The following is a 23,606-nucleotide window of genomic DNA, read 5'->3' on the forward strand; positions in this document are numbered from 1 at the left end:
ACCACATTGTGAGGAAGAGGAGGTGTTTGTACACAGGTATGTTAGCTGCATGATATTAGCTCTGCTCGGGAAATGTTGGAAATACCATATTCTGTTATTTTAATCACAAACCACGCTCACCATTGTGTTAAAATAACTTGTATTAATTTAAGAACGTTGTGAGATCATCACATCACATTCACACCATATGTACCCCATATGTATCCTTAATATGGACTTATAACCAATTATACATTTATTATTATTCTAAAACATTATATTGAAATGCATTATTTAAGACATGCATCAGTATTTTGAAATGTACAGTGGGTGTGCGTTTAGTAATTTATCAGAGTTTTTCGAGTGCATACAGTGACCTCCAGTGGCTAATAATTGAATTACAAGTTTACGTCTCTCCCGATCATGTGACAGGCGGGTCATGTGACAGTATGGCCCACCGAATGGTGGAAAACTGCGTTTCTTTCGTCACATGGAAATGAGAGCATTGACAACACCCTCATAACCATAGTATCTTAAGATTTCCGAAAACATATTGTTGCCGCAAAGCGTACCAAAATGACAAAATTACAGGTTTTAAATGTGTACTTTACGGAGCGCTTAATGGCGGCCGCGCAGGAGATATTGCAGGTGGTGGAAGAGACGTTAATGGAGTACCAGGAGGAAAGCGATCGGGCAAAGAGAGAGAACGAGAGTCTGAGGCGGAGGCTGCGAGAAGCTGGGCTGAACGAGGAAGCAGGACGAACAAGTGAGTGAAATTCTGGAAAAACTGTCGGATAGTTGATGGTTACCCGTCTGCTTCCCTGTTTGGTTGCCTGAGAGCTTCAAAGACTACTGTTGTATCGGTTAAGAGAGCACAAAATGCATCGAGTTCAATGACGGCAACTTTTTGAGTGGCCTAGTTTTGGTGGCTCCTGGGTGGAGCATGCTAGCTATCGGTTACTGGAATTTGTCTAATTACCTCAGTTTCACTTCTTTCTATCTGCCACGTATTTGCATAGTCAGTTTGCCTTATTTTACTGGCGGCACTCTTTGTGCAGCGAGGCTTAATGCTAGCGGGGCTACGCTAAAAATGATGCACAGGGGGGCGCCATTTTAAATGTGTTGCGCATGCGCGTCGGTGCTGATCACTGTCATGAACCTGACCCTGACCAATACGAAGGGACTTGTAGTTATTCCCTGGCAAATGGAAATATAAGTTTATCATAGGGAACTAATTCGCGTTTAAATTAGCCTGTGAATATACCATTGGCATAATGTCTCTGAGCTGCGTCATCAGGACAAAATGGTGTCATTTGTTGATATATTTTTTGGTTGTTTTAATTCAGTGGATGGAGCATTAATGACTTAAGTCACTCATTAATATTCCTTTGTTTGTACCTCTCATAAGTTATGTATTCTTTCCACCTTTTATTTTCAGTGCCTGATAGTTTTCTTTTACTCATTCTTTCTCTCCCTCCAGAGTCCCCTCAGTCCGCTCCTCTCCTCTCTGCGGACAGGGCCGTCTCTGAGCAACAGGAGTGGAGCTCCAGAGAGCAGGACCCAGACCCCCCACTGACTGCTGTAAAGCTGGAGTTCACCGAGCCGCAGAGGAACAGACGGGAGGAAGAGGAGGACCACAGGCAGGAGGAAGAGCTGCACTGTTCACCGGGGCTTGGCACAGGTGTGTCAGTAATCCCGTCTCCGTTCTCCAAGCGGGACTGCGATCAGAACTCCCTAATCCAGCCAACATTCCCGTCTCCGTGCGGGAAACGGGACGGCAATCTGAAACTGCATTTTGGGAATGCCGGAGGAGACGAGCCTGCGCCCAGCGCGACACGTTATGAGGTTAAAACGGAGAGCGACGGCGTGAGCTACAGCCCCTCAGACCAGCCCGCTGAGCCGCTCCCCTTTCACCTGGGACCTTTTGACGCCGCCGCGCTCCCGAGCAGAACGGACATGAGCGTCTTCCGCGACCCCGGCGGGCAGATGTCGGAGCTGGAGGCGCAGCTGTCCCCGGGAACGCTGGAGCGCCTGCGCGGCCAGAGCACGCACTTCTGCCCGCAGTGCGGGAAGGCCTTCCGCCACCGGTCTCAGGTGCGCAGGCACATGCGGATGCACACGGGGGAGAAGCCCTTCTGCTGCCCCGTGTGCGAGAAGTGCTTCAAGTACTCCGGGAACCTGAAGGAGCACCAGATCGTGCACACCGGGGAGAAGCCGCACCGCTGCTCCGTCTGCGGCCGCTGCTTCGGGAAGCTGGCGCACCTGCAGCGGCACCTGCGCATCCACACGGGCGAGAAGCCCTACAGGTGTCCCGTGTGCGAGCGCTGCTTCACCCAGTCCGGCGTGATGAAGCGCCACCTGCAGGTTCACAACAGCTTCAACTACTCCTGAGGCCCTCGTGCTATTACTGTTATTATTATTATTATTATTATTATTATTATTATTATTGACTACCCCTGGGCGTTCACAAACATTACTTCAGTAAGGACATCTGCCCATCTGCTCATGAACTCTTGAGGAAGACGACCTTGCCATTCCCTGAGATTCTGCTGAATCATTTAATTTATTATTTCTTCATTTTTTATCAGTGTCTATACTCAGTTTTTCAGATTTGGTAGATTTGGCAACATCTGTGGTGACTGGTGGACACATTTTCACACTCAAATTTGTACATTTCAGTGTTCTGTTCAAAAGAAGGCTATGACGATGAACACATGGAGCGCTTATTTATTTTTATTTTTGGAAGATAATGCAGCTGTAGCATGTGTTTTACGCACATGCTCTTTCGCGTTCATCACGCAGGTTCTTGTGGGTGTTAGATCTGAATGAGTGGTGGGAACGTCACACCCTAACCTGGGTGAATGCTATCACTTTGAATCCATATTGCTACAAAAAACGCCATTGCTATTTTTAATATTTAAAAAACATTACAGATTGACAAGTAAAGTTTAAAGTGACAGTAAAGGTAAATCCGTGAAGGGATTCAGACTACATTGGTTGGAGTTATTATGGTATGTATTAAGCATCAGAAAAATGTGAGAAATCCAATCTGAGCTACATGGCTGCACGATGGTGCTGTGGGTAACACCATTGCCTTCTCCAATACAATTTACTTATGGGTGGTACGTTTTGGGAGGAGTTGAGGAGGGAGGTGGTCGAGGCCACACCCATACTGTCCTAACGTTGGTTTCGGTACAGATCTTATGTCTGAATGGAAACTTGTGTTATTATGGTTATTTGCATTACTTTGAATAGTTATGTCATGTTTAGTGGACACATCTCTCCTTGATGATCTCTCTCTCTCTCTCTATTAACGGCCCCTTTACAGTGACTTTAAACTGTTCAGATGAAAAACCACTGACTTCTAGTGCAGACCATTGCAAATTATGTGAAGGGGAAGCAAGGGATTGTGTCTCCAGTGAAATTTTATTTGTAAATTTATTTGTAAAAACCCCTGTGGGCATTTGGGTGATCCCTGCAAGAACACAGGCAAAAGAATGATGCACATATGGCACTGATGATGGTCTTCAGTGCATGTCCTCCATGACTACTGCGTTTATCTGTGTAAGAAAATGAGTTTTGTATTTTTTCCCCACCGTTTTCTTTTAATAAACCCTCTCAACTTGAATACATTAACTGAACTTTAAGCCTGACTAGTTTTCTTTTTTATTAACGTCTTGTCCATCGTTCAAGCAATTAATCTAATCTAATCTAATCTAATCTAACATGCTTCGTTAAACATTTTCAAGTCACTATTTTTTCAAACCTTTAAGTATGCTATAAGCCTTGCAAGTTCTTTCTGAAAATCTTCTATATTTAGGAATGATAATTGATCATTATATTCAGTATATCAATATATTCGAAGAACACTATGAACTACCCTATTGATCTTGTAGTGATTTTTTTGTTTGGCTAATTAGCTACATTCTCACTTGCAGGGCACTTTCATTTTTCATTCTATTGCAACCCTTAACGAGATTTAGAAAACAAAATATTATATGGTAGCGGTCGAATATGTAGCGCACTGTACCTTACATCACCAACTGGCGTCATCGAAGTTGAGAAAGTACTTGTGTTTTGGGCTGTACCACTGCAAGAACGGTGCCGTATACATGAAGTTATCATTATTAGAATGTATTATTTTTGTTATTATTGTTATTAATATTACCCAAGGGGGGTTTAAACGTTGTTTTGGTTCTTGAAAAGAACTGTATTCTGAACTATAATATCCAAATCATTATTTAAAAAACAGCATCACAATAACACTAAAATATTTGAGTTTGAGACATAGGCTTATCGGTAGACTCTACCTGCCACAAAACAAGCAGCATCTGAGGCAGAACACTTCCGTACCATTCGCTATGTGTTTACTTTTTGTTCTCGCGAGAGTTGCTGGTACCCGTGCTCAGCCACGGATTCGGAGTCGCGTCTGAGCCGAGGATCACGAATATTTGTTGTCGACAGTCGTTTGCCGAAATGACAAAATTACAGGTTCTAAATGCCTATTTTACTGAGCGTTTAATGGTTGCTGTACATGAGATCATGAACGTGGTGGGAGAAACGTTGTTCGAGTACCAGGACGAAACCGAACGGACAAAGCGAGAGAACGAGATTCTGAGACGGAGGTTGCGAGATGTTGGGCTCGACGCGGAAGCTGGTTTTCCACGTGAGTAAAGTTGGATTTGTTGCGTTTGTTTTTATTCGGTTATTTAGATAAGTGGCTTAGTATGATTAACGACCATTTCTGTTCGTCGAGTTCAATACACGCCATGTGTCGGGCGGAGAGAAACGTATGACTGTCGTAACCGTAGAAGTTACTAGGCATCCAGGCTAAATAGTCACATTTTTAAAAGATTGGGGTGTATTCATTGCAGATATCACAAATTGGCTGTCGCAGTGGTACAAACGTATGTATGTACGTACGCCCTTAATTCCTCCCCTCTCTCTCCAGAGTCCGCTCCTCTCCTCTCTGCGGACAGGGCCGTCTCTGAGCAACAGGAGTGGAGCTCCAGAGAGCAGGACCCAGACCCCCCACTGACTGCAGTAAAGCTGGAGTTCACCGAGCCGCAGAGGAACAGACGGGAGGAAGAGGAGGACCACAGGCAGGAGGAAGAGCTGCACTGTGCACCGGAGTCTGGCACAGACGGGTCAGTAATCCCGTCTCCGTGTTCCAAGCGGGAATGCGATCTGGACTCCCTAAACCAGCCAACATTCCCGTCTCCGTGCGGGAAACAGGGCAGCCAGCAGGACTCTGACAACCACCCGGATGTTATACTGCACATTGGGAATACCGAGGAACAGGAACTTGTACCCAACGTCACACATTATCCGGTTAAAACGGAGACTGGTGGAGTTGACTGCGACATATCGGATCATCCCGCTGAGTCGCTGTTCCTTGATGTTTTACCGACTCAAAGTGAAAACGGTGGACGGGTAAATGGGCGTATAAGTAGTCGAGCGATGCTGGTGTCTACGGAACAGCGTTCCACGGAAAAACAAAGTGTCCTCCAAGGAGAGAGCTCGCTTTCCTGTGTTTACTGTGGGAAGGTTTTCATTCATGTATCCAGGTTAAAGTCACACCTGAAGACTCACACCGATGAGTTTTCCTTTCGCTGCAGCGTTTGCACGAAGTCTTTCCGCCAGGCGCGACTGTTATCGGCACATCAGCGAGTGCACACCGCGAACAAACCGTACTGCTGCAACATTTGTGGCAAGAGTTTTCATTATTTAGCCAAATTTAAGGAACACCAACGAATCCACACGGGGGAGAGACCGTACCGCTGTAGTTTCTGCGGTAAATATTTCAGTCAGTCAGGACATTTGAAAGCACACGTGAGAATTCACACGGGAGAGAAGCCCTACAGATGCCCCGTGTGTGGATCCTGCTTTTCCCAGTTAAGTCAGATTAAGAGACATTTGGTAACTCACGCGCAGGACGTGTCAGTCGTAAATAGCAGCCCGTGAGCGGGTTTAGCTGTTGTACGCTGTATTGCACAGAATCCCGTTAATTATTTAAAGTAATTGGACTTGAGCTGTTTGTGTGGAATAATGCACTCTCAAAATCGGGGTACTGTATAACAATGGCTGTAATTCCTACACGAATCACCCAATATGGATGTAAATACCCTCAGATTAAATCTTGACAGTCTGCACCTTAACCTCAGTTTCATCAGTTCATTTCAAATCCAGTGTGCTGGTCTGGAGTACAGAACGAAACGACATACGTGACGTCACTGTCCAAATAGGGACCTCACTGTATATCTTTTAACGGGCTTCATTAAAATAATTTTGTCGTTTTTATAAACATATATTTCTTTAAATTACTATCCCCAGCTTTCAGTGATGTGTGGTTAAATCCTCTAAATATTATAGTTTAAATGTTCACTTTGACAATTGGCAGTGAAATGTGTAAAACGAGGTTACCAGTTGTAATTAATTGAACGATATAAAATTATTATATTAATGGTGGTAGTGTCGCATAATGGTAAGTGAAGTGGGCATGGCAAATTAAATTCAATACATTTTATTTGTATTGCGCTTGTTAGAGAGAGCTGTCATAGAGGTGCTTTATAGAGGTCCTTTATAGAGTTGCAGAAGGTAAAATGGGAGCTAAAAACCAAGCCTGCACCCTCAAAGAGCTACTAAAGGTTGAAATACAAAATAACTCCTCCTTGGGAAGGAAAACAGTGGACCACTGGGGAGGAGAATTCTCAGGAGCAGCCCGGCTAGAGAGTGGCTGCCCTTCCTAGGCTGACCGGCCCGGTTTAAACTACAGGTAAAACGTATGCAACCGACTCCAAAATTAAATGAAGGATCTATCGCAGGAAATGCTCACAGGATTATTCTGCAAGGGCTCACGTTTTTAGTCTATGACGTCACTCAAGCACTTGGAACCGTACTTTGGCGTCAGTAAATATCACGCCGTATGAGCGGATGCTGTGTAAAGTGTAAACTGCGTGAGAGGCTCGGAATAACAGCGTCTCATAAGTGCCGTAATGTAACATGTATATGGGCACCCTTTCGATTGTCAGTGTCACGGGCAATTGCAGTGTTTGATTCATTTCTATCCTCGGATATTTCATTTACCCTTTCGCGGGTTATCTTTACGCCACACAAAGAAGGATATTGGGCGCACATTTATCAGTACATAGAATAAAATGTCCTCATGCAAAGAACGCCTGTAGCACACGTACCTCCCCGGTGACTACGGCTCTAACTAACCCCACCGGCACCGTTAAGGTCCGTTCAGTAATACTGGTCACACATGGATTTAGCCTGACCTGTCAACCATGCCCAAAATGCCAGTACCACACGTACCTCCCCAGTGACTACGGTTGTAACCAAACCCACATGACATATAATACATGCAATGTTTTAAAATCGAGACCAGTGACTGTTTCTACTCCGCATCTTTTCCATCATATACGGTACGGCCATGATGCCACGTGACCAGGAAGCTTTCAGCCTCGGCTCAGAGCGCTGACTGGAGGCTACTCGGTTCCCCCCACTGCGAATCCCGAATGTCATTGTCGACGTGAAGTGCCAAAATGACTAAATTGCAGCTCTTAAATGCCTTTTTCGCCGAGCGATTAATGGCGGCCATGCAAGAGATTATGCAGGTGGTGGAGGGTACGTTAATGGAGTACCAGGAGGAAAACGATCGGACAAAGAAGGAGAATGAAGTCCTGCGGCGGAAACTGCGAGGGGCTGGCCTCGACAGCGAAACCGCTAACGCCGTGTCAAGTGCGTAAAATGATGACAATTTAGTTTTTTGCCCACTGCCATAAAGAAGGCGTCATGTCGTTTAATGTTTTTTTTTTTTTTGCTTATTTCTTCTTATGCAGTTATCGTGAAATGAATTTAAACGGGCCGCTTCCGCGTGGATGTGTTTACATTATTCTGCGATATGTTACAAAGCCATGAGGCTTGTTAGCTAACAGTTAAGTCACATAATTCAATAATATTGCGCAAACAATATAAGCGATTGATTATTTGGAGGGGGTCGACATTTGCGTATATATATATATATATCTGTCCGTTTTTTTGTTTGTTTTTTGTTTTCTCCCGTTAAACTACGATGCAATTTAAGCTTTGTATTAACGTACTTTCGAAACGAGAGGAAACTGGTACACGTTCAGTTTTCCGCCCTTTAATCCTTTTTTTAAGGCTTTCGGTTAGAGCCTGGATTCGAACTCTCGCGATAACATTTTTCGTTGGCTTCAACACAACTGTGCACATTCAATATTTTCAGAGGGTGTACATGAAAGTGTTCTGGAAGGTTTAGGCTAGACTGTGTGTGTACGTGTCCATATACAAACAACACTTTACAACGTGTCAGAATAAGCACTATAGGTATATAAGGTAATATACTAAACATGTGAAAAAAAGATGTGTAGATAATACTAGTCAGCTAGATAATCTTCAGTGGTCCCTGGAGACTGCTCGTGGTCAGTGGTTGTGTGGGCAGTTTATAGCACTCAGAATGGGCTGAAGACATGAACAGGATTGGTGAGGCCATATCTGTTTGTGACCCACTCTCTCTCTCCCTCCCTCCCTCCCTCCCTCCCTCCAGAGTCCGCTCCTCTCCTCTCTGCGGACAGGGCCGTCTCTGAGCAACAGGAGTGGAGCTCCAGAGGGCAGAACCCAGATCCCCCACTGACTGCAGTAAAGCTGGAGTTCACCGAGCTGCAGAGGAACAGACGGGAGGAAGAGGAGGACCACAGGCAGGAGGAAGAGCTGCGCTGTGCACCGGAGTCTGGCGCTGACGGGTCAGTAATCCCGTCTCCGTGCTCCAAGCGGGAATGCGATCCGGCCCTGGCGACGTTCCCGTCTCCGCGCGGGAAACGGGAGAGCAGGCCGGGCTCTCGGAACCATCCGGATCCGAAGCTGCAGATCGGGAATGCCGAGGAACAGGAACCCGTCCCCGACGTGGCGCAGCGTCCGGTTAAAACGGAGAGCGACAGAGTGGACTGTGACCTGTCGGTGCGGCCGGCGGAGCCGGCTCCCGGGGAGAGCTGCGGAGCGGGGAACCCCGGGGACGGGAGCGGCGCTCCGGCGTCCGAGCGGCGCTCCGAGGAAAACCCCGCTGCGCTCCCGGGCGACGCCTCGCTCTCCTGCATTTACTGCGGGAAGGTGTTCTTCCTCCTGTCGCGGTTGAAGTCGCACCTCAGGACCCACACAGAGTACAGCTCCTATCGGTGCGACGTGTGCGGGAAGTGCTTCAGCCAGTCGGGAAACCTGAACGTGCACCAGCGCATCCACACCGGGAAGAAGCCTTACAGCTGCAACATCTGCGGCAAGAGCTTTAACTACTCCGGCAAGTTTAAGGAGCACCAGCGCATCCACACGGGGGAGCGGCCGTACCGCTGCCATTTCTGCGGGAAATTTTTCAGCCAGTCGGGACACTTGAAAGCGCACGTGAGGATTCACACGGGAGAGAAGCCCTACAGGTGCCCCGTCTGTGGGTCCTGCTTCGCCCAGCTGAGTCAGATTAAGAGGCACCTGCTCATTCACACGCAGGAGATCTCGATAGGGAGCATCAACCTGGGAGAGCTGTGCTAGTTGTTGTGCGCTGTCCGTTTTATGTGGGACACATACATTATCAAACCTCCAGAATGCAGTGTTCAACTACGGGGCTGTCACATAAAGGTTTACTTATGAATCCATTCTTAGCACACAAAATTACAAAATTCTTTCCCAAAATGTCCAGACAAATGACACATTTTATTTATGAGAAATATACAATCCCCTCAAAAAGTATCAATTCCTTTGTTTTTCCAGTACACTGAAGACAATCAAGTTTGAGGTCAAAAGCTGTACATTAGATTAGGATCTGGATTTCAGCTTTTATTTCCTGGTATTTTTATCTAGATTTGTTACAAGAGGTGATATGTTCTAAGTCTTTTATCAGACCACCCAGTTTTTGGGTGAGCTAAAGTATTGGAACAGGTGACTAACAGGTGTTCTTGTTGCCCAGATGTGTCTTGTTAGATTGATTGGTTAAACAATAAATAGTTCTGAATGTGTTCTCTTAGTTTTAGCCTTGGGGTTTGAAAAAGAAATAAACCCCAGGTGTACTGAGCAACAGACATCGAACAGGTCAACCAAGGAAAACAACAGCAGACACAAACAATCTCCACAGGGCAGGGGTGAAGGTATCTCAATAAACCGTTCGAAGAAGACTGACAGAGCAGCAATATAGAGGCTATGCCACAAGATGCAAACCAGTCCTCAGTAGTAAGCCACATAGATGAGCCACATTACATTCTGGAACTAAGTTTTATGGACTGATGAGACCAAGATTAACCTCTGCTAAAGTGGAAAAGGGATCTGCTCGTGATCCAAAACATACGAGCTCATCTGTGAAGCACGGTGGAGTAACTCAAAATGGCAGCAGCGGGATGAATCCAGAAGTGTAAAGGATGGAAGAAGGAGGAAAAGCATTCTGTCTGCCAACTTACGGAGAAGTGCGTCCGAACTAAATGGGAGGAATTTCATCTTGCAGCAAGGCAATGACCCAAAACACACTGCCAACACGACAAAGGACTTTATTAGGGAGAAAAAGTGGAAGGTTTTAGACTGGCCAAGTCAATCGCCAGACCTGAACCCAATTGAGCATGCATTACACCTGGAGAGGAGATTTAAGGAAGAAAAAAACCATGAAACAAACAGCGACTGAAAGAGGCTGCAGTAAAAGCCTGGAAAAGCATCACAAAAGAAGAATGCAACAGTTTGGTGATGTCAATGGGTCGCAGGCTTGATGCAGTTATTGCAAGCAGGGGATATGCTACCAAATATTAAGTGTTAATTACTTTCATTTACTTAAATACTCTGTTCTGTTCCAATACCTTTGCTCACCTAAAGATTGGTGAGTAGTATGTTCTAAGTAGTTTAACTCTAGATTTAAATACCAGGAAATAAAAGCTGAAATTCAGAACTATTGTCTCATGTTCATATTTTGTATCTCCACCCCACATGTATTCAGTGTATAGAAAAGAACAAAGGACCTGGCCTTGCTGTTCCAATACATTTGGAAGGGACTGTATTTCATTTGTATTGACCCGTTATGCATGATAAGGGTAGAAAAGAAATCACCCCATCCCGTTTAAAGTTGCTAGGTATTGGATTAATGCTAGATGCTAGGTAGATGGTTAGTTTTCAGATGCATGTCCTATACAGTAATCGAATATATTCATATATTATTATAAGTTACCTTCATGGGACAGCCCTATTAATGAAACTATCATTTTTTCTGATTGATTGATTTTGTCATACCAAAAAGCATGCTAGTAGAAACTAGAATTAGAGTTAGGTCTGATGCATACTCTATACAAGAAACACCATCTCAGGTTTGGGACAGTGTAGTTCTTTACTTACATACCATACACCGGCTTAACTGCTTATTTTACTGCTGTTTGAGGTTATACACTGCCTGTCCACTAGGTGGCAGCCTAGGCTAAACTTGCGGGAGTGAGCGCCCGGGGGAATGAAAGAATGGCTGCCATAGAGGAATATTTCCCACCAAGCAGTTCAACGTTGTGTAAATGATGATCTCGGCCAAAATAGGGCCGTTGAGTGGACGTTGTTTTGAGGTTTCATCGACAACGTTACAACCTCATTTCAATATAAAATATATAAGAAAAAAAATTCTGCATTTCATGTTGAAATGAGGTTGAAATGTAGTTGTTGAAACAACTTCAATGTCTTTTCAGTTTCCACTTTGGACCCTATTTTGGATTTGTGTCAGATGCGCACCTTTTCTGCGTTTCCCTGCGCCTGTCGAAGGGCATACACTGTTCTGTCCTGTTACTGTGTTGACTATACACTGAAAAGCCATCGGATATTGGCAATAAAAGAACGTGGTGCAAAGTGGAAAAAAAAATCTACTTTATTACCCAAAAAGAAAACAACATGAACATGAATAACAGAGAGGAAAGAGGACCTGAAGAGGAAATGTATACATAATATCCAAGAAAGTAATAGCTAAATAAATAAATACAAATATTCCTTGTTGTGTATAATTAAATTACCACTTTGAAGTGTGTGTGTGTATGCGTGCTGCACGCGCGTGCGTGCGTGCGTGTGTGTGTGCGTGTGTGTGTGTGCAGCTTTTGATCAGTGGGTATGAATGAGTGAAAACGATTCAAACCAACATGCACAATATGTGAAAACAAAAATTTTAATGTATGAACTAACTTTGATGTTAACTTAAGAAAATGAATCTTACTCCTCACAACAAAACATGCAGTCAGTTGCTGGGGTACAGAATGCAATGCCTATAGGTATAGCCTACCATCAGTTTTCCAACATATCTGTAAATACTCACACTCCCATAGGCTTATGCACTCTTCAGTAGGGCTTCACTGTCAGATAAGCACTGCGTTTTTTAACAGTCGAGGTGCAAACGATCAGAAGTCTCCACAAGCCCCAGGCTGGCAGGGCCATGTCTCAAAGCCAGGGAAACTGCTGATCTTATGTCACGGTCTTGTGGCCCCGGCATCCAATCTCTTCACTGCAGCAGAACCCCAGAGAGCCGTGGTGTGTGTGTGTGTGTGTGTGTGTGTGTGCAGTCTTACAGTCTGCATACAGCTGATGTGTGTGTGTGTGTGTGTGTGTGTGCGTGTGTGCAGTCTCACAGCCTGCATACAGCTGATGTGTGTGTGTGTGTGTGTGTGTGTGTGTGTGTGTGTGCGTGTGTGTGTGTGTGTGTGTGCAGTCTCACAGCCTGCATACAGCTGATGTGTGTGTGCGCGGTTGGTCTTACATGCTGGGTACGGCTGTGTGTGTGCGTGTGTGTGTGTGTGTGTGTGTGCGTGTGTGTGTGTGTGTGTGCGTGTGTGTGTGTGTGTGTGCGTGTGTGCAGTCTCACAGCCTGCATACAGCTGATGTGTGTGTGTGTGTGTGCGGTTGGTCTTACATGCTGGGTACGGCTGTGTGTGTGCGTGTGTGTGAGTGTGTGTGTGTGTGCGTGTGTGTGTGTGTGCGTGTGTGTGCAGTGTTACACCCTGGTGGTCAGTGCTACAGCAGTGTGTGCGTGTGTGTGCAGTGTTACACCCTGGTGGTCAGTGCTACAGCAGTTTGCCGCAGGTCATTGGCCTAAATGGTAAATGGCAGGCATTTATATAGCGCCTTTATCCAAAGCGCTGTACAGTTGATGCTTCTCATTCACCCATTCATACACACACTCACACACCGACGCCGATTGGCTGCCATGCAAGGCGCCGACCAGCTCGTCAGGTGCATTTGGGGGTTAGGTGTCTTGCTCAGGGACACTTCAACACAGCCCGGGCGGGGGATCGAACCGGCAACCCTCCGACTGCCAGACGACTGCTCTTACTGCCTGAGCCAATGAGACGACTGCTCTTACTGCCTGAGCCAATGAGACGACTGCTCTTACTGCCTGAGCCAATGTCGCCCCCAGCCTGCGGGGCGTTAGCCTGCGGGGCGTTAGCCTGCGTGTCATTAGCCTGCGGGGCGTTAGCCTGCGTGTCGTTAGCCTGCGGGGCGTTAGCCTGCGGGTCGTTAGCCTGCGGGGCGTTAGCCTGCATGTCGTTAGCCTGCGGGGCGTTAGCCTGCGTGTCGTTAGCCTGCGGGGCGTTAGCCTGCGTGTCGTTAGCCTGCGGGGCGTTAGCCTGCGTGGCGTTAGCCTGCGGGGCGTTAGCCTGCGGGGCGTTAGCCTGCGTGTCATTAGCCTGCGTGTCGTTAGCCTGCGTGTCGTTAGCCTGCGTGGCGTTAGCCTGCGGGGCGTTAGCCTGCGGGGCGTTAGCCTCCGGGGCGTTAGCCTGCGTGTCGTTAGCCTGCGTGTCGTTAGCCTGCGTGTCGTTAGCCTCCAGGTTGTTAGCCTGCGTGTCGTTAGCCTGCGGGGCGTTAGCCTGCGGGGCGTTAGCCTGCGTGTCGTTAGCCTCCGTGTCGTTAGCCTGCGTGTCGTTAGCCTGCGTGTCGTTAGCCTCCAGGTCGTTAGCCTGCGTGTCGTTAGCCTGCGTGTCGTTAGCCTGCGGGGCGTTAGCCTGCGGGGCGTTAGCCTGCGGGGCGTTAGCCTGCGTGTCGTTAGCCTGCGTGTCGTTAGCCTCCGTGTCGTTAGCCTGCGTGTCGTTAGCCTGCGTGTCGTTAGCCTGCGTGTCGTTAGCCTGCGGGGCGTTAGCCTGCGTGTCGTTAGCCTGCGTGTCGTTAGCCTGCGTGTCGTTAGCCTCCAGGTCGTTAGCCTGCGTGTCGTTAGCCTGCGGGGCGTTAGCCTCCGGGGCGTTAGCCTGCGGGGCGTTAGCCTGCGTGTCGTTAGCCTCCAGGTCGTTAGCCTGCGTGTCGTTAGCCTGCGGGGCGTTAGCCTCCGGGGCGTTAGCCTGCGTGTCGTTAGCCTGCGTGTCGTTAGCCTGCGTGTCGTTAGCCTGCGTGTCGTTAGCCTGCGTGTCGTTAGCCTCCAGGTCGTTAGCCTGCGTGTTGTTAGCCTGCGGGGCGTTAGCCTGCGGGGCGTTAGCCTGCGTGTCGTTAGCCTCCGTGTCGTTAGCCTGCGTGTCGTTAGCCTGCGTGTCGTTAGCCTCCAGGTCGTTAGCCTGCGTGTCGTTAGCCTGCGTGTCGTTAGCCTGCGGGGCGTTAGCCTGCGTGTTGTTAGCCTGCGTGTCGTTAGCCTGCGGGTTGTTATCCTGCGTGTTGTTAGCCTGCGTGTCGTTAGCCTGCGGGGCGTTAGCCTGCCTGTCGTTAGCCTGCGTGTCGTTAGCCTGCGTGTTGTTAGCCTGCGTGTCGTTAGCCTGCGGGGCGTTAGCCTGCCTGTCGTTAGCCTGCGTGTCGTTAGCCTGCGGGGCGTTAGCCTTCGGGTCGTTAGCCTGCGGGGCGTTAGCCTGCGGGTCGTTATCCTGCGGGTCGATCGGAGGAAAGGCTTATCTCTCATTCACAGCAGTGCCTGGCATGATGCAGGAGGAACTCGTTCACCTTCCCTGTCCTGCCAATGTAAACCCATTCTCCCCCTGGCTGCGTCCTGCTATTTACAGCTGGCCAATGAGCTTGACCTTGCAAATATATGGCCAATTCTGGGCTTTGTGCTGATAATGTGCAAGTCACACTCTCTAGCCTCATGGGGTGAGGGATGTTGTACAGATGAGTGGTTTGCTGATCGGGAACGTGTCCCTGGGTAAGCTGACCCTGTGGTTTATTTTCTATAAGATGCAAATAATGTAATCGATAGGGCTAAAAATGCATATATTTTACCACATGGGATGTAAATGAAATGTATAACAATTGGATTTAATAACCAACTCATACATATACACTCACCAAGCACATTTTTGCTTTATTACACCTACTTATTCTGATACGGTCAGGAGCTTCAGTTAATATTCACACCAACCATCAGAATGGGGAAAAAAAATGTGATCCAAGTGACCGTGGAATGATTGTTGGTGGCAGACAGGGTGGTTTGAGTGTCTCAGAAACTGCTGATCCAGTGAGCAGCAGTTCTGCAGACAGAAATGCCTTGTTTATGAGTGACGTCAGAGGAGAATGGCCAGACTGGTCAAAGCTGACAGGAATGTGAGAGTAATGCAAATAACCACACATTACAATAGTGGTATGCCGAAGAGCATCTCTGAACACACAACGCATCATAACTCTTAAGTGGACAGGCTACAGCAGTCTAAAAAAAGGAAGTCTAGTAAATGCTCGGTGAGTGTATAACGTTAAATATGTCCTTTAAAAATTCTAACTCAGGTGGAGTCCACATCACAGCTATAATGACGGTGATGAACGTTATATATAAATACATCGTTGGAATCCCCACCTTCAAGCGCAAACTGAAGACGCACCTTTTCAAGCAGCACCTCTCCCCATCCCTCCCTACCTCCCCGTGAACCTTAATTGTTGTCTTTGTGATTTACTTTGTGTTTCGGTATTTTTAGTTGGCTAGGTAAGCAGTATTTTGATAGTTAAGTTTGGTCACTTTTGCTTTGTTGTTTGTTTGTTTATTTGTTTGTTTAAAAAAAAAAAAAAAAAAAAAGATAGGCCCTTGTCTTTATCTTTGTTGTACGGGTAGCAATTGAAATTGTACTTCCCTCTAGGGTCTTTCAGCGCACTTATCCCTGGTTATGGGTATGCACTTTGTTGTACGTCGCTCTGGATAAGAGCGTCTGCCAAATGCCAATAATGTAATGTAATGTAATGAATCACTTTCCGGACGATTTCTTTCTGCTGCACGAAAGATATAGTCTGCACGAATGAAAAAAAGCTGCACGAGTGATAGAAACAGAAATAAAGTTTATTAGTACTGACAGCCTAGTGCGGTCCTACCGAATTTACATTGCGTTATGTTCGAAATGACAGATGACGTAGCTGTGAGTCGAGACAAGCCGAGTTTACAGAACGTTATCGCTCGTCAGTGCGAGGATGCTCGCATCGTTATCGTTATAGTTATGATTATTACAGTTATAGTTCTTGGTGTGGGTGGGCCTTAATGGTTGCCATATCCAGGCCGCTGTGACTGAGCTCGCTGCTGGCATAACGGATGTCTCCGTGTCTTTAATGTGTATCGCCCTCTTTGAAGTACTTGCTGCGAGTTTCCCATGCACGCGCTCGTTTCACACTGCTAGGTCATATTTTATTCACACCCGCTCCTTTTAACATGATCCGGGAGATTTTATAATATCCTTCCTTTTGTTAAGAACGTGATTCCTTAAAGATGGAGAACGTAGGGTGTGATCCCGTGCCGACCATATTGAAATGTAATCTCCTGCTATATGCTAGAAGATTTAATACCAGGGAAAATGTGGTGGGATTTTATTGTGTATGTGCTTTGCATGAGATGGTCTGCGTCCATCAGAATGTAGGTGCAGTTTTGGGTTTTGTACACTAGAGGGCAGTATGGTATGTCTATGGATTTCCAAGCAGTATGTACAGTGGGAGCAGTAATTATTTGATCCCTTGCTGATTTTGTAGGTTTGCCCACTTACAAAGAATGGAACTGTGTAGAATTTTAATCATATGTACATTATAACATGGATAGACAGAATATCACAAAATAAACTACAATAAACGTCTGACCTCTGTGCTTGCCAACAAAGGTTTCTCCACCAAGTATTAAGTCCTATTGTTCTATGGATCAAATACTTATTTCATGTGAAAATATGATATAAAATGTATATGATGTTGTTATTGTGGATTATTTTGTGATATTCTGTCTCTCAATGTTAAAATGTACCTATGATTAAAATTCTACACAGTTCCATTCTTCGTAAGTGGGCAACCCTAAAAAATTAGCAAGGGATCAAATAATTATTGCTCCCACTGTAGGTCAGAATGGGGTTAAGATGTTGGGACTCATGCAAGAACCAATGTATGAACTGATGTGTTCTTAAATCTCTTAAAAACGAGCGATTCATATTTTCTTTCTTGGGAGGCAACAACTTTTACGGGTGTTCCCGACCTGTGTTCCGAGTCATGTAAACACACGGCTGGCACGCAGGACTCTGATCAAACTTTCAAACTCATTTTTCCGATGAAATATGACACACTGAGGTATCAGTGTGAATCCCATTGGCCAGTTACCGGCGGAACCCGTATATCCTGTATTATAGCAGACATCTGCATTTCGAACACTTGTCTGAAGTTGGGTGTGTTTGTTTGGGTCTGTCATGGCACGCCCGTATGGGCCCTTTATACCAGGCTCACTACTCTCTTCCTTTACTGTGGAAAAGCGCTCATCCCTCTTTCCCTGGAAGTGTGGAAACCAGCGGGAGCTGCATGCCCTTGAGCTGTGAGCTTGGGTTACGCTCGAGACGCTAAGCAGCTAGCTGGCCCAGGTGCTGGCCAATGAGAATCGCTGGCCAATAGGAACTGGCCCAGTAACTGGCTAATTGGAGTCAGCCCAGTCCTTATTGGTGTCCATATTTAACAGCACTCCTACCTCAGTGTGTGTGCTGTTGTCCCTATTTAACAGCACTCCTACCTCAGTGTGTGTGCTGTTGTCCTTATTTAACAGCACTCCTACCTCAGTGTGTGTGCTGTTGTCCTTATTAAACAGCACTCCTACCTCAGTGTGTGTGCTGTTGTCCTTATTAAACAGCACTCCTACCTCAGTGTGTGTGCTGTTGTCCTTATTTAACAGCACTCCTACCTCAGTGTGTGTGCTGTTGTCCTTATTAAACAGCACTGCTACCTCAGTGTGTGTGCTGTTGTCCCTATTTAACAGCACTCCGACCTCAGTGTGTGTGCTGTTGTCCCTATTTAACAGCACTCCTACCTCAGTGTGTGTGCTGTTGTCCTTATTTAACAGCACTCCTACCTCAGTGTGTGTGCTGTTGTCCTTATTAAACAGCACTCCTACCTCAGTGTGTGTGCTGTTGTCCTTATTAAACAGCACTCCTACCTCAGTGTGTGTGCTGTTGTCCTTATTTAACAGCACTCCTACCTCAGTGTGTGTGCTGTTGTCCTTATTAAACAGCACTGCTACCTCAGTGTGTGTGCTGTTGTCCCTATTTAACAGCACTCCTACCTCAGTGTGTGTGCTGTTGTCCCTATTTAACAGCACTCCTACCTCAGTGTGTGTGCTGTTGTCCCTATTTAACAGCACTCCTACCTCAGTGTGTGCGGTCGTCCAGCGAGACTTGCCGCTGTTCTCTGTCTTGATTAAATAAGTCATCAGGCAATCAGAGGAGCAGAGGCGTTCTGTCGCCGCTCGTTAACGGCAGATCTTCGTTATCCCTCGAGCATCCTTATCTAATTGCAAGCAATCAGACGGATCCTCCAAAGCGCCGTCAGACGTCTGCCATTAACGGTGGTGAGGATTGGAGCTGATTGCCTTGTTTACGCAGGAGTGCCTGGGCTGCCATCGCCAGGTGCTGTGATTGATCTGCAGCGGCCTGTCATCAGGGGAGAGAGTGGCCCTGCCCGGGCCTTCCGGAAGAGTCTCGCAGTTCTGCTGACAGACAGCTTTAGTTCTGGAGTGGCTTCCCACTCCGCGGAGCTGGAGTGAATGGCAGGCAGGTGCTGAGCTCTGTGGCTGTGCTATAGGGTGTGGCCTGGAGCCTGTAGCCTGTAGCTTGTAGCCCGGAGCCTGTAGCCTGTAGCTTGTAGCCCGGAGCCTGAAGCCTAGCAGCTAAGCTGCTTGAGCGGGACTCAGAAGGTCGGTGGTTCAAGCCCCGGTGTAGCCACCATAAGATGCGCACAGCTGTTTGCTCAGTGCAGTTGCCCAGCTAGCCCAGGTATCCTATCTCCACAAATGTTTTGTCATGATTTAGTACTGAATATGAAACCAAATAATGTTGGTTATTAAACCAATTAGAAGCACTACACTTCTATTGATTGAAACAGGAAGCGGTGTGTCTCGAGTTTGTGAATAATATTGGGAATAGAAGTGGGTACAGTACCTCATCTCTGGATGTATTCACATAACCTCCTCCAGATACATGTCCTGCTACCAAATCTCTGCCCCAGAACTGTGAACGTTGTTCTGAGAAACTGAGAAATTGGGAAGCTTAATGTCAACGAGTAAACCGTTAACAATCGCCATCTGATTAGATTTCTTGGAAAGACCCTATGTGCTGCTCTATGTGATGTGAACTGATTTATGGTGCTGATCCAAGATATTTTATTTTTTAGAGACGGAGGTCTTAAAGTTTTTAGGGACTGCCATATATCTGTCCGTATCTCTGCTCCGGTCTGGACTTGCGGGAGATTTGGAAAGACACCTCGTGGAATGTTTTGTTGGCTCTGTCCGATACGTCCCCCGTTAAACCATCTCTCCGGCATTCCCGTTAATCCGCGTGTTGCTGACGTCTCCAGACTTCACTGGAAGTTTCATTCTAGCAGTCCTCTTGAAGATCACTTTTAAAAATTGTGTTTTCATAGTAATACAATATATTATTCCAAAGTTTATCTTTGAGACCTGGGTGAAATACTAAATTGTTTTGGATTGAGTTACTTTTTTCTGCTCAATTGTGCCACTCTGCTACTGGCTGCCCATGGTTTGCATATGAAACAAATGAAAAGTACATTTCTTGGTTAAATAATGTGTTTGTACATCAATTAATTAATGTGAACAACGACGGTAATTAATGCAAATTCATGTGCCCTTATTGTGACCGGATTTTGTAAGCTCATCGTATTGAGAAATGGATTGTACACGTTCCTCTCTGAGATGCTATTTGTTGCTGTGTTTGGCAAAGAAGTTGTGCAAGTCGCTCAAGATAAGGGTGTCTGCTAAATGCCTGAAACGCTTACTGGGTCAAGTCAGCACTGGTAGGCATCGTCAGCACAAACCTTTTTGGCTGGATACACTATTTGAGAGCACAAGCTATTCTATTTCTGTAATGCTAAAGAGTTCAAGTGCATGATGTGTTTGATAATTAGTCTCTAAAATGCCGTTTTTTTCAAGTCCTTGAACAGGACGCTAGAGAGAGGGTAGAAACCAAAATGCTTTTTAGACAAAACAAAACCCAGCAATGAGCTTCCTCCTTCGGGGCCCTGGAGTCATGCGATCAATATACTTTGACAGAAGATAGCCCTGAGCGAACATGGACGTCTAAATCATAAACATGCAGCCAGTCTGTGAGACTGCCAGGTGCACTTCAGATTTAAATTAACACCGTGGTGCGATTGAACAAGCCCTTAAAAATAAAATAGTTTCCTGGGTTCTTTTCAGAAATCATATTCCCTGATTCCGCCTTTAAATCCGCCTGACATCAAAGGAGTTTCAGATCTTCTGCCTCATTTAAATGTCCGCTGATACAGGAGAACATTGCAGGGGCATGGTGGGTAGGCCCTCTGTGTGTGTGTGTGTGTGTGTGTGTGTGAGTGTGAGTGTGAGTGTGAGTGTGAGTGTGAGTGTGTGTGTGTGTTTGTGTGTGAGAGCGTGTGAGTGTGTGTGCACTTGTGTTAGGGGGTGGTAGTGCCTTGTATTGCTGTTTATGTTAAAGTCTGTTTCTTAATGTTGCGAAACCAAAAGCAATTTTTCATATACACCCAGTGGAGTTCACTTATTACATTTCTGCTGAAGTGAAGTTTGGATGTAAATGGGTCTGAAGAAACTTATCTGCTCAGAATATGCAAAATATACAAAATACTAGGTGTTCATTCTCAGTTTGAGACGCCCTGTATAGTTCATCATATTTGTGCTGATATTTGTAAGATTAAAAACAACTTTAATTCCCATAGGCTAATTTCCTTATTTGGGACACTAAAAGTATTGCATTGTACAGCTGTTCATATTGACTGACATTTCACCAATTTCATTTTCTGATAAAATATCTTTGACAAGAAATTCAATTTAAAATGCAAACCAGACGCATAAAACTTTGAGACCACATTATCTGCAGTTTGATAAAAGCGCCAAATGTCATAAGACTAGAAACTACCGTTTATTTCACTCTGAGTCTTGCTGTGTTTGATTTATGATTCCTGTAATTGTTGCTGATTGGTTTTGTGCATATTTCTTTATTCATTAGCTACATATCAAAACAAACTAATTACGCCTCATAAAAGCTTCAGTCCTTCAAACAGAGTGACTGAAACATACTGCTCTCATCTGTGGCAGGACATTCATATTCTTAAATGACGGCTGGGATATTGATCGTGCCATAATTTGGCATGCGCTGTGTAAATAATGAGTGTTGAAAGAGTTTCTCTGCTCCTCTGTATAAATGTTTTATTGTTGTTTTGTTTTGACGGCTAAGTGACAAAGAACATCATTACTGCATTAAGCTACAGGTTGGCCTGCAGCGTAGTGGTTAAGGTAAAGGACTGGGACACGCAGGGTCGGTGGTTCAATCCCCAGTGCAGCCACAATATGATCCGCACAGCCACTGGGTCCACGAGCAAAGCCCTTAACCCTGCATTGCTCCAGGGGAGGATTGTCTCCTGCTTAGTCTAATCAACTGTACATCGCTCTGGATAAGAGCGTCTGCCAAATGCCATTAATGTAATGTAATGTAACTGCAGAGGCATCAGCTGCCCACATAGGCCTGTGCCTTCGCTCCTGTCCCTGCCTTCCTGTTGTGTCTGCGCTCCTGTCCCTGCCTTCCTGTTGTGTCTGCGCTCCTGTCCCTGCCTTCCTGTTGTGTCTGCGCTCCTGTCCCTGCCTTCCTGTTGTGTCTGCACACCTGGGCCCGGCCGTATGCGGGTTCGGTGATGAGCCGGAGATCGAGCGAGGCGAAACGTTAAAGGCACAGGCCTGGTCTGAGCCTCTTACAGCAAGCACAGAGGTGTGAATGTTTTCATGTCCAATGCTGTGTCCCGGAATCTCATGCGTGCATGCTGTTTAGTGCATCAAAATGTGCATGATTTTTGTTTGTCCGAAACCATAGTTGTGTAAAATAGAATGTGATAAATACGCAGATTTCATGCTAGATTTTGTGATTTATTGTAGTATGGGAACACTGGGCACTGCACTGGCATGAGTATCACAACAGGAGGGCGATGTTCAAACCAAAATGGGGATAGTTAATTTAAATGTAAATAATACCTTGCTTAGCAGAAAGTTGAAATGTGTGTATGTGTGTGTGTGTGTGTGTGTGCGCGTGTGCGTGTTTGTGTTTGTGTTTGAGTGTAAATATAATTATCTCTGCATTAAGGCCCAGTGTGTGCTCACAGTCTGTTTGATTCTGTCTTATTTTTCTGAGTTTATTTCTGACTTGTAGAACAAAGGATCCTGCATGGAGAGGCAGCCAATTCAGAATTCCCAAAAGCCCTAAACAAGTTCCCTTCATATCAGTCCCAAAAAGCGGGCATGCGGCTGTTGTATTTTCAGATCTGAAAACAAAGGCCAACAAAACAAACCTCACAAACCTCTCCTCACATTCAGGCAGTGATTAGATGACTCAGGAATGTGGACTGGAACGTTGATCATTTCGGAAAGAAAAAAAGTTCTTGTATGTGTCACAGGACATTTGGGAACATTACATTACATGTTATTTTCCAAAGCAATTTACAGCTGCTTAGACGAAGCAGGAGAGGAGACAATCCCGCTGGGGCAATGTGGGGTTAAGGGCCTTGCTCAAGGGCCCAACGGCTGTGTGGATCCTATCGTGGCTACACCGGGGCTTGAACCACCAACCTTCCGGGTTCCAGTCATGTACCTTAGCCACTAGGCTAGAGGCTGCCTGCAACCAATCAAAGGCAAAACTTCAGTAAATAAGTGACGTAGACACACAGAGATGTTTGAAGTGACGGGGCAGGAGGAGAGTGAGAGGGACGAGACTCATGCGGTAGTCCAGCTACACTATTAACTATATTATTACATTTAAAATATTGATTTGTTCTTGTGCTTTAGCAGGGTTATGTGGAATTGCTGATGTTTCCCACAGGGTATGCTGGACAGTATATACCTGTGCACACACCTGTGCAGTTCTGCTCATTAAGCTGAATTATATTCTATATTATCCTCTAATAGGATAATAAATGATGAATACTATGAATATGACTTTTTTTTTTCTTACATTTTTGTTTCCTTTTCATAAAAAAGCCTAACTAGGGACAGGAGTTAGAAACTAGCAATAGCAATAATCTCTGTATGCAGAACATCAGCTACAGGAACCTGGTGTAAACTGGCAGTAATGATGCTATGTCTCTTGGCATTGTCCCTACTCAAATAAACATTAAATAAATAAATAAAATAAAATCGACATCATTTTATTGAAGGCGCTTGCACGTGC

At 45.9% G+C, this 23,606-nt stretch overlaps 2 protein-coding genes across 2 annotated transcripts; both read left to right on the forward strand.

Annotated features, from left to right (window-relative positions):
• The first annotated feature begins 440 nt into the window (after positions 1-440).
• Positions 441-10,915, forward strand: LOC133110057 (gastrula zinc finger protein xFG20-1-like). The gene is made up of 6 exons (XM_061219924.1): positions 441-745; positions 1,460-2,367; positions 4,519-4,645; positions 4,931-5,412; positions 7,542-7,722; positions 8,552-10,915. The coding sequence occupies exons 1-6, from the start codon at positions 556-558 to the stop codon at positions 9,538-9,540; spliced, it is 2,877 nt and encodes a 958-aa protein (XP_061075908.1). The 5' UTR covers positions 441-555; the 3' UTR covers positions 9,541-10,915.
• Positions 4,378-6,137, forward strand: LOC133110321 (zinc finger protein 16-like). The gene is made up of 2 exons (XM_061220336.1): positions 4,378-4,645; positions 4,931-6,137. Exons 1-2 carry the CDS (start codon positions 4,456-4,458, stop codon positions 5,941-5,943), a joined length of 1,203 nt encoding a protein of 400 aa, XP_061076320.1. The 5' UTR covers positions 4,378-4,455; the 3' UTR covers positions 5,944-6,137.
• Positions 10,916-23,606: the final 12,691 nt, after the last annotated feature.

This window comes from Conger conger, chromosome 14 (assembly GCF_963514075.1).
Source record: "Conger conger chromosome 14, fConCon1.1, whole genome shotgun sequence".
NCBI classification, from domain to species: Eukaryota; Metazoa; Chordata; class Actinopteri; order Anguilliformes; family Congridae; genus Conger; species Conger conger.

Bases quoted from the DNA above. Each gene is read 5' to 3' on its own strand.
- LOC133110321 (XM_061220336.1), top strand. From the start codon at position 4,456: ATGACAAAATTACAGGTTCTAAATGCCTATTTTACTGAGCGTTTAATG. The intron at 4,646-4,930 runs GTGAGTAAAGTT...CTCTCTCTCCAG, and splicing joins CGCGGAAGCTGGTTTTCCAC to AGTCCGCTCCTCTCCTCTCT.
- LOC133110057 (XM_061219924.1), top strand. From the start codon at position 556: ATGACAAAATTACAGGTTTTAAATGTGTACTTTACGGAGCGCTTAATG. The intron at 746-1,459 runs GTGAGTGAAATT...CTCTCCCTCCAG, and splicing joins CGAGGAAGCAGGACGAACAA to AGTCCCCTCAGTCCGCTCCT. The intron at 7,723-8,551 runs GTGCGTAAAATG...CCCTCCCTCCAG, and splicing joins AACCGCTAACGCCGTGTCAA to AGTCCGCTCCTCTCCTCTCT.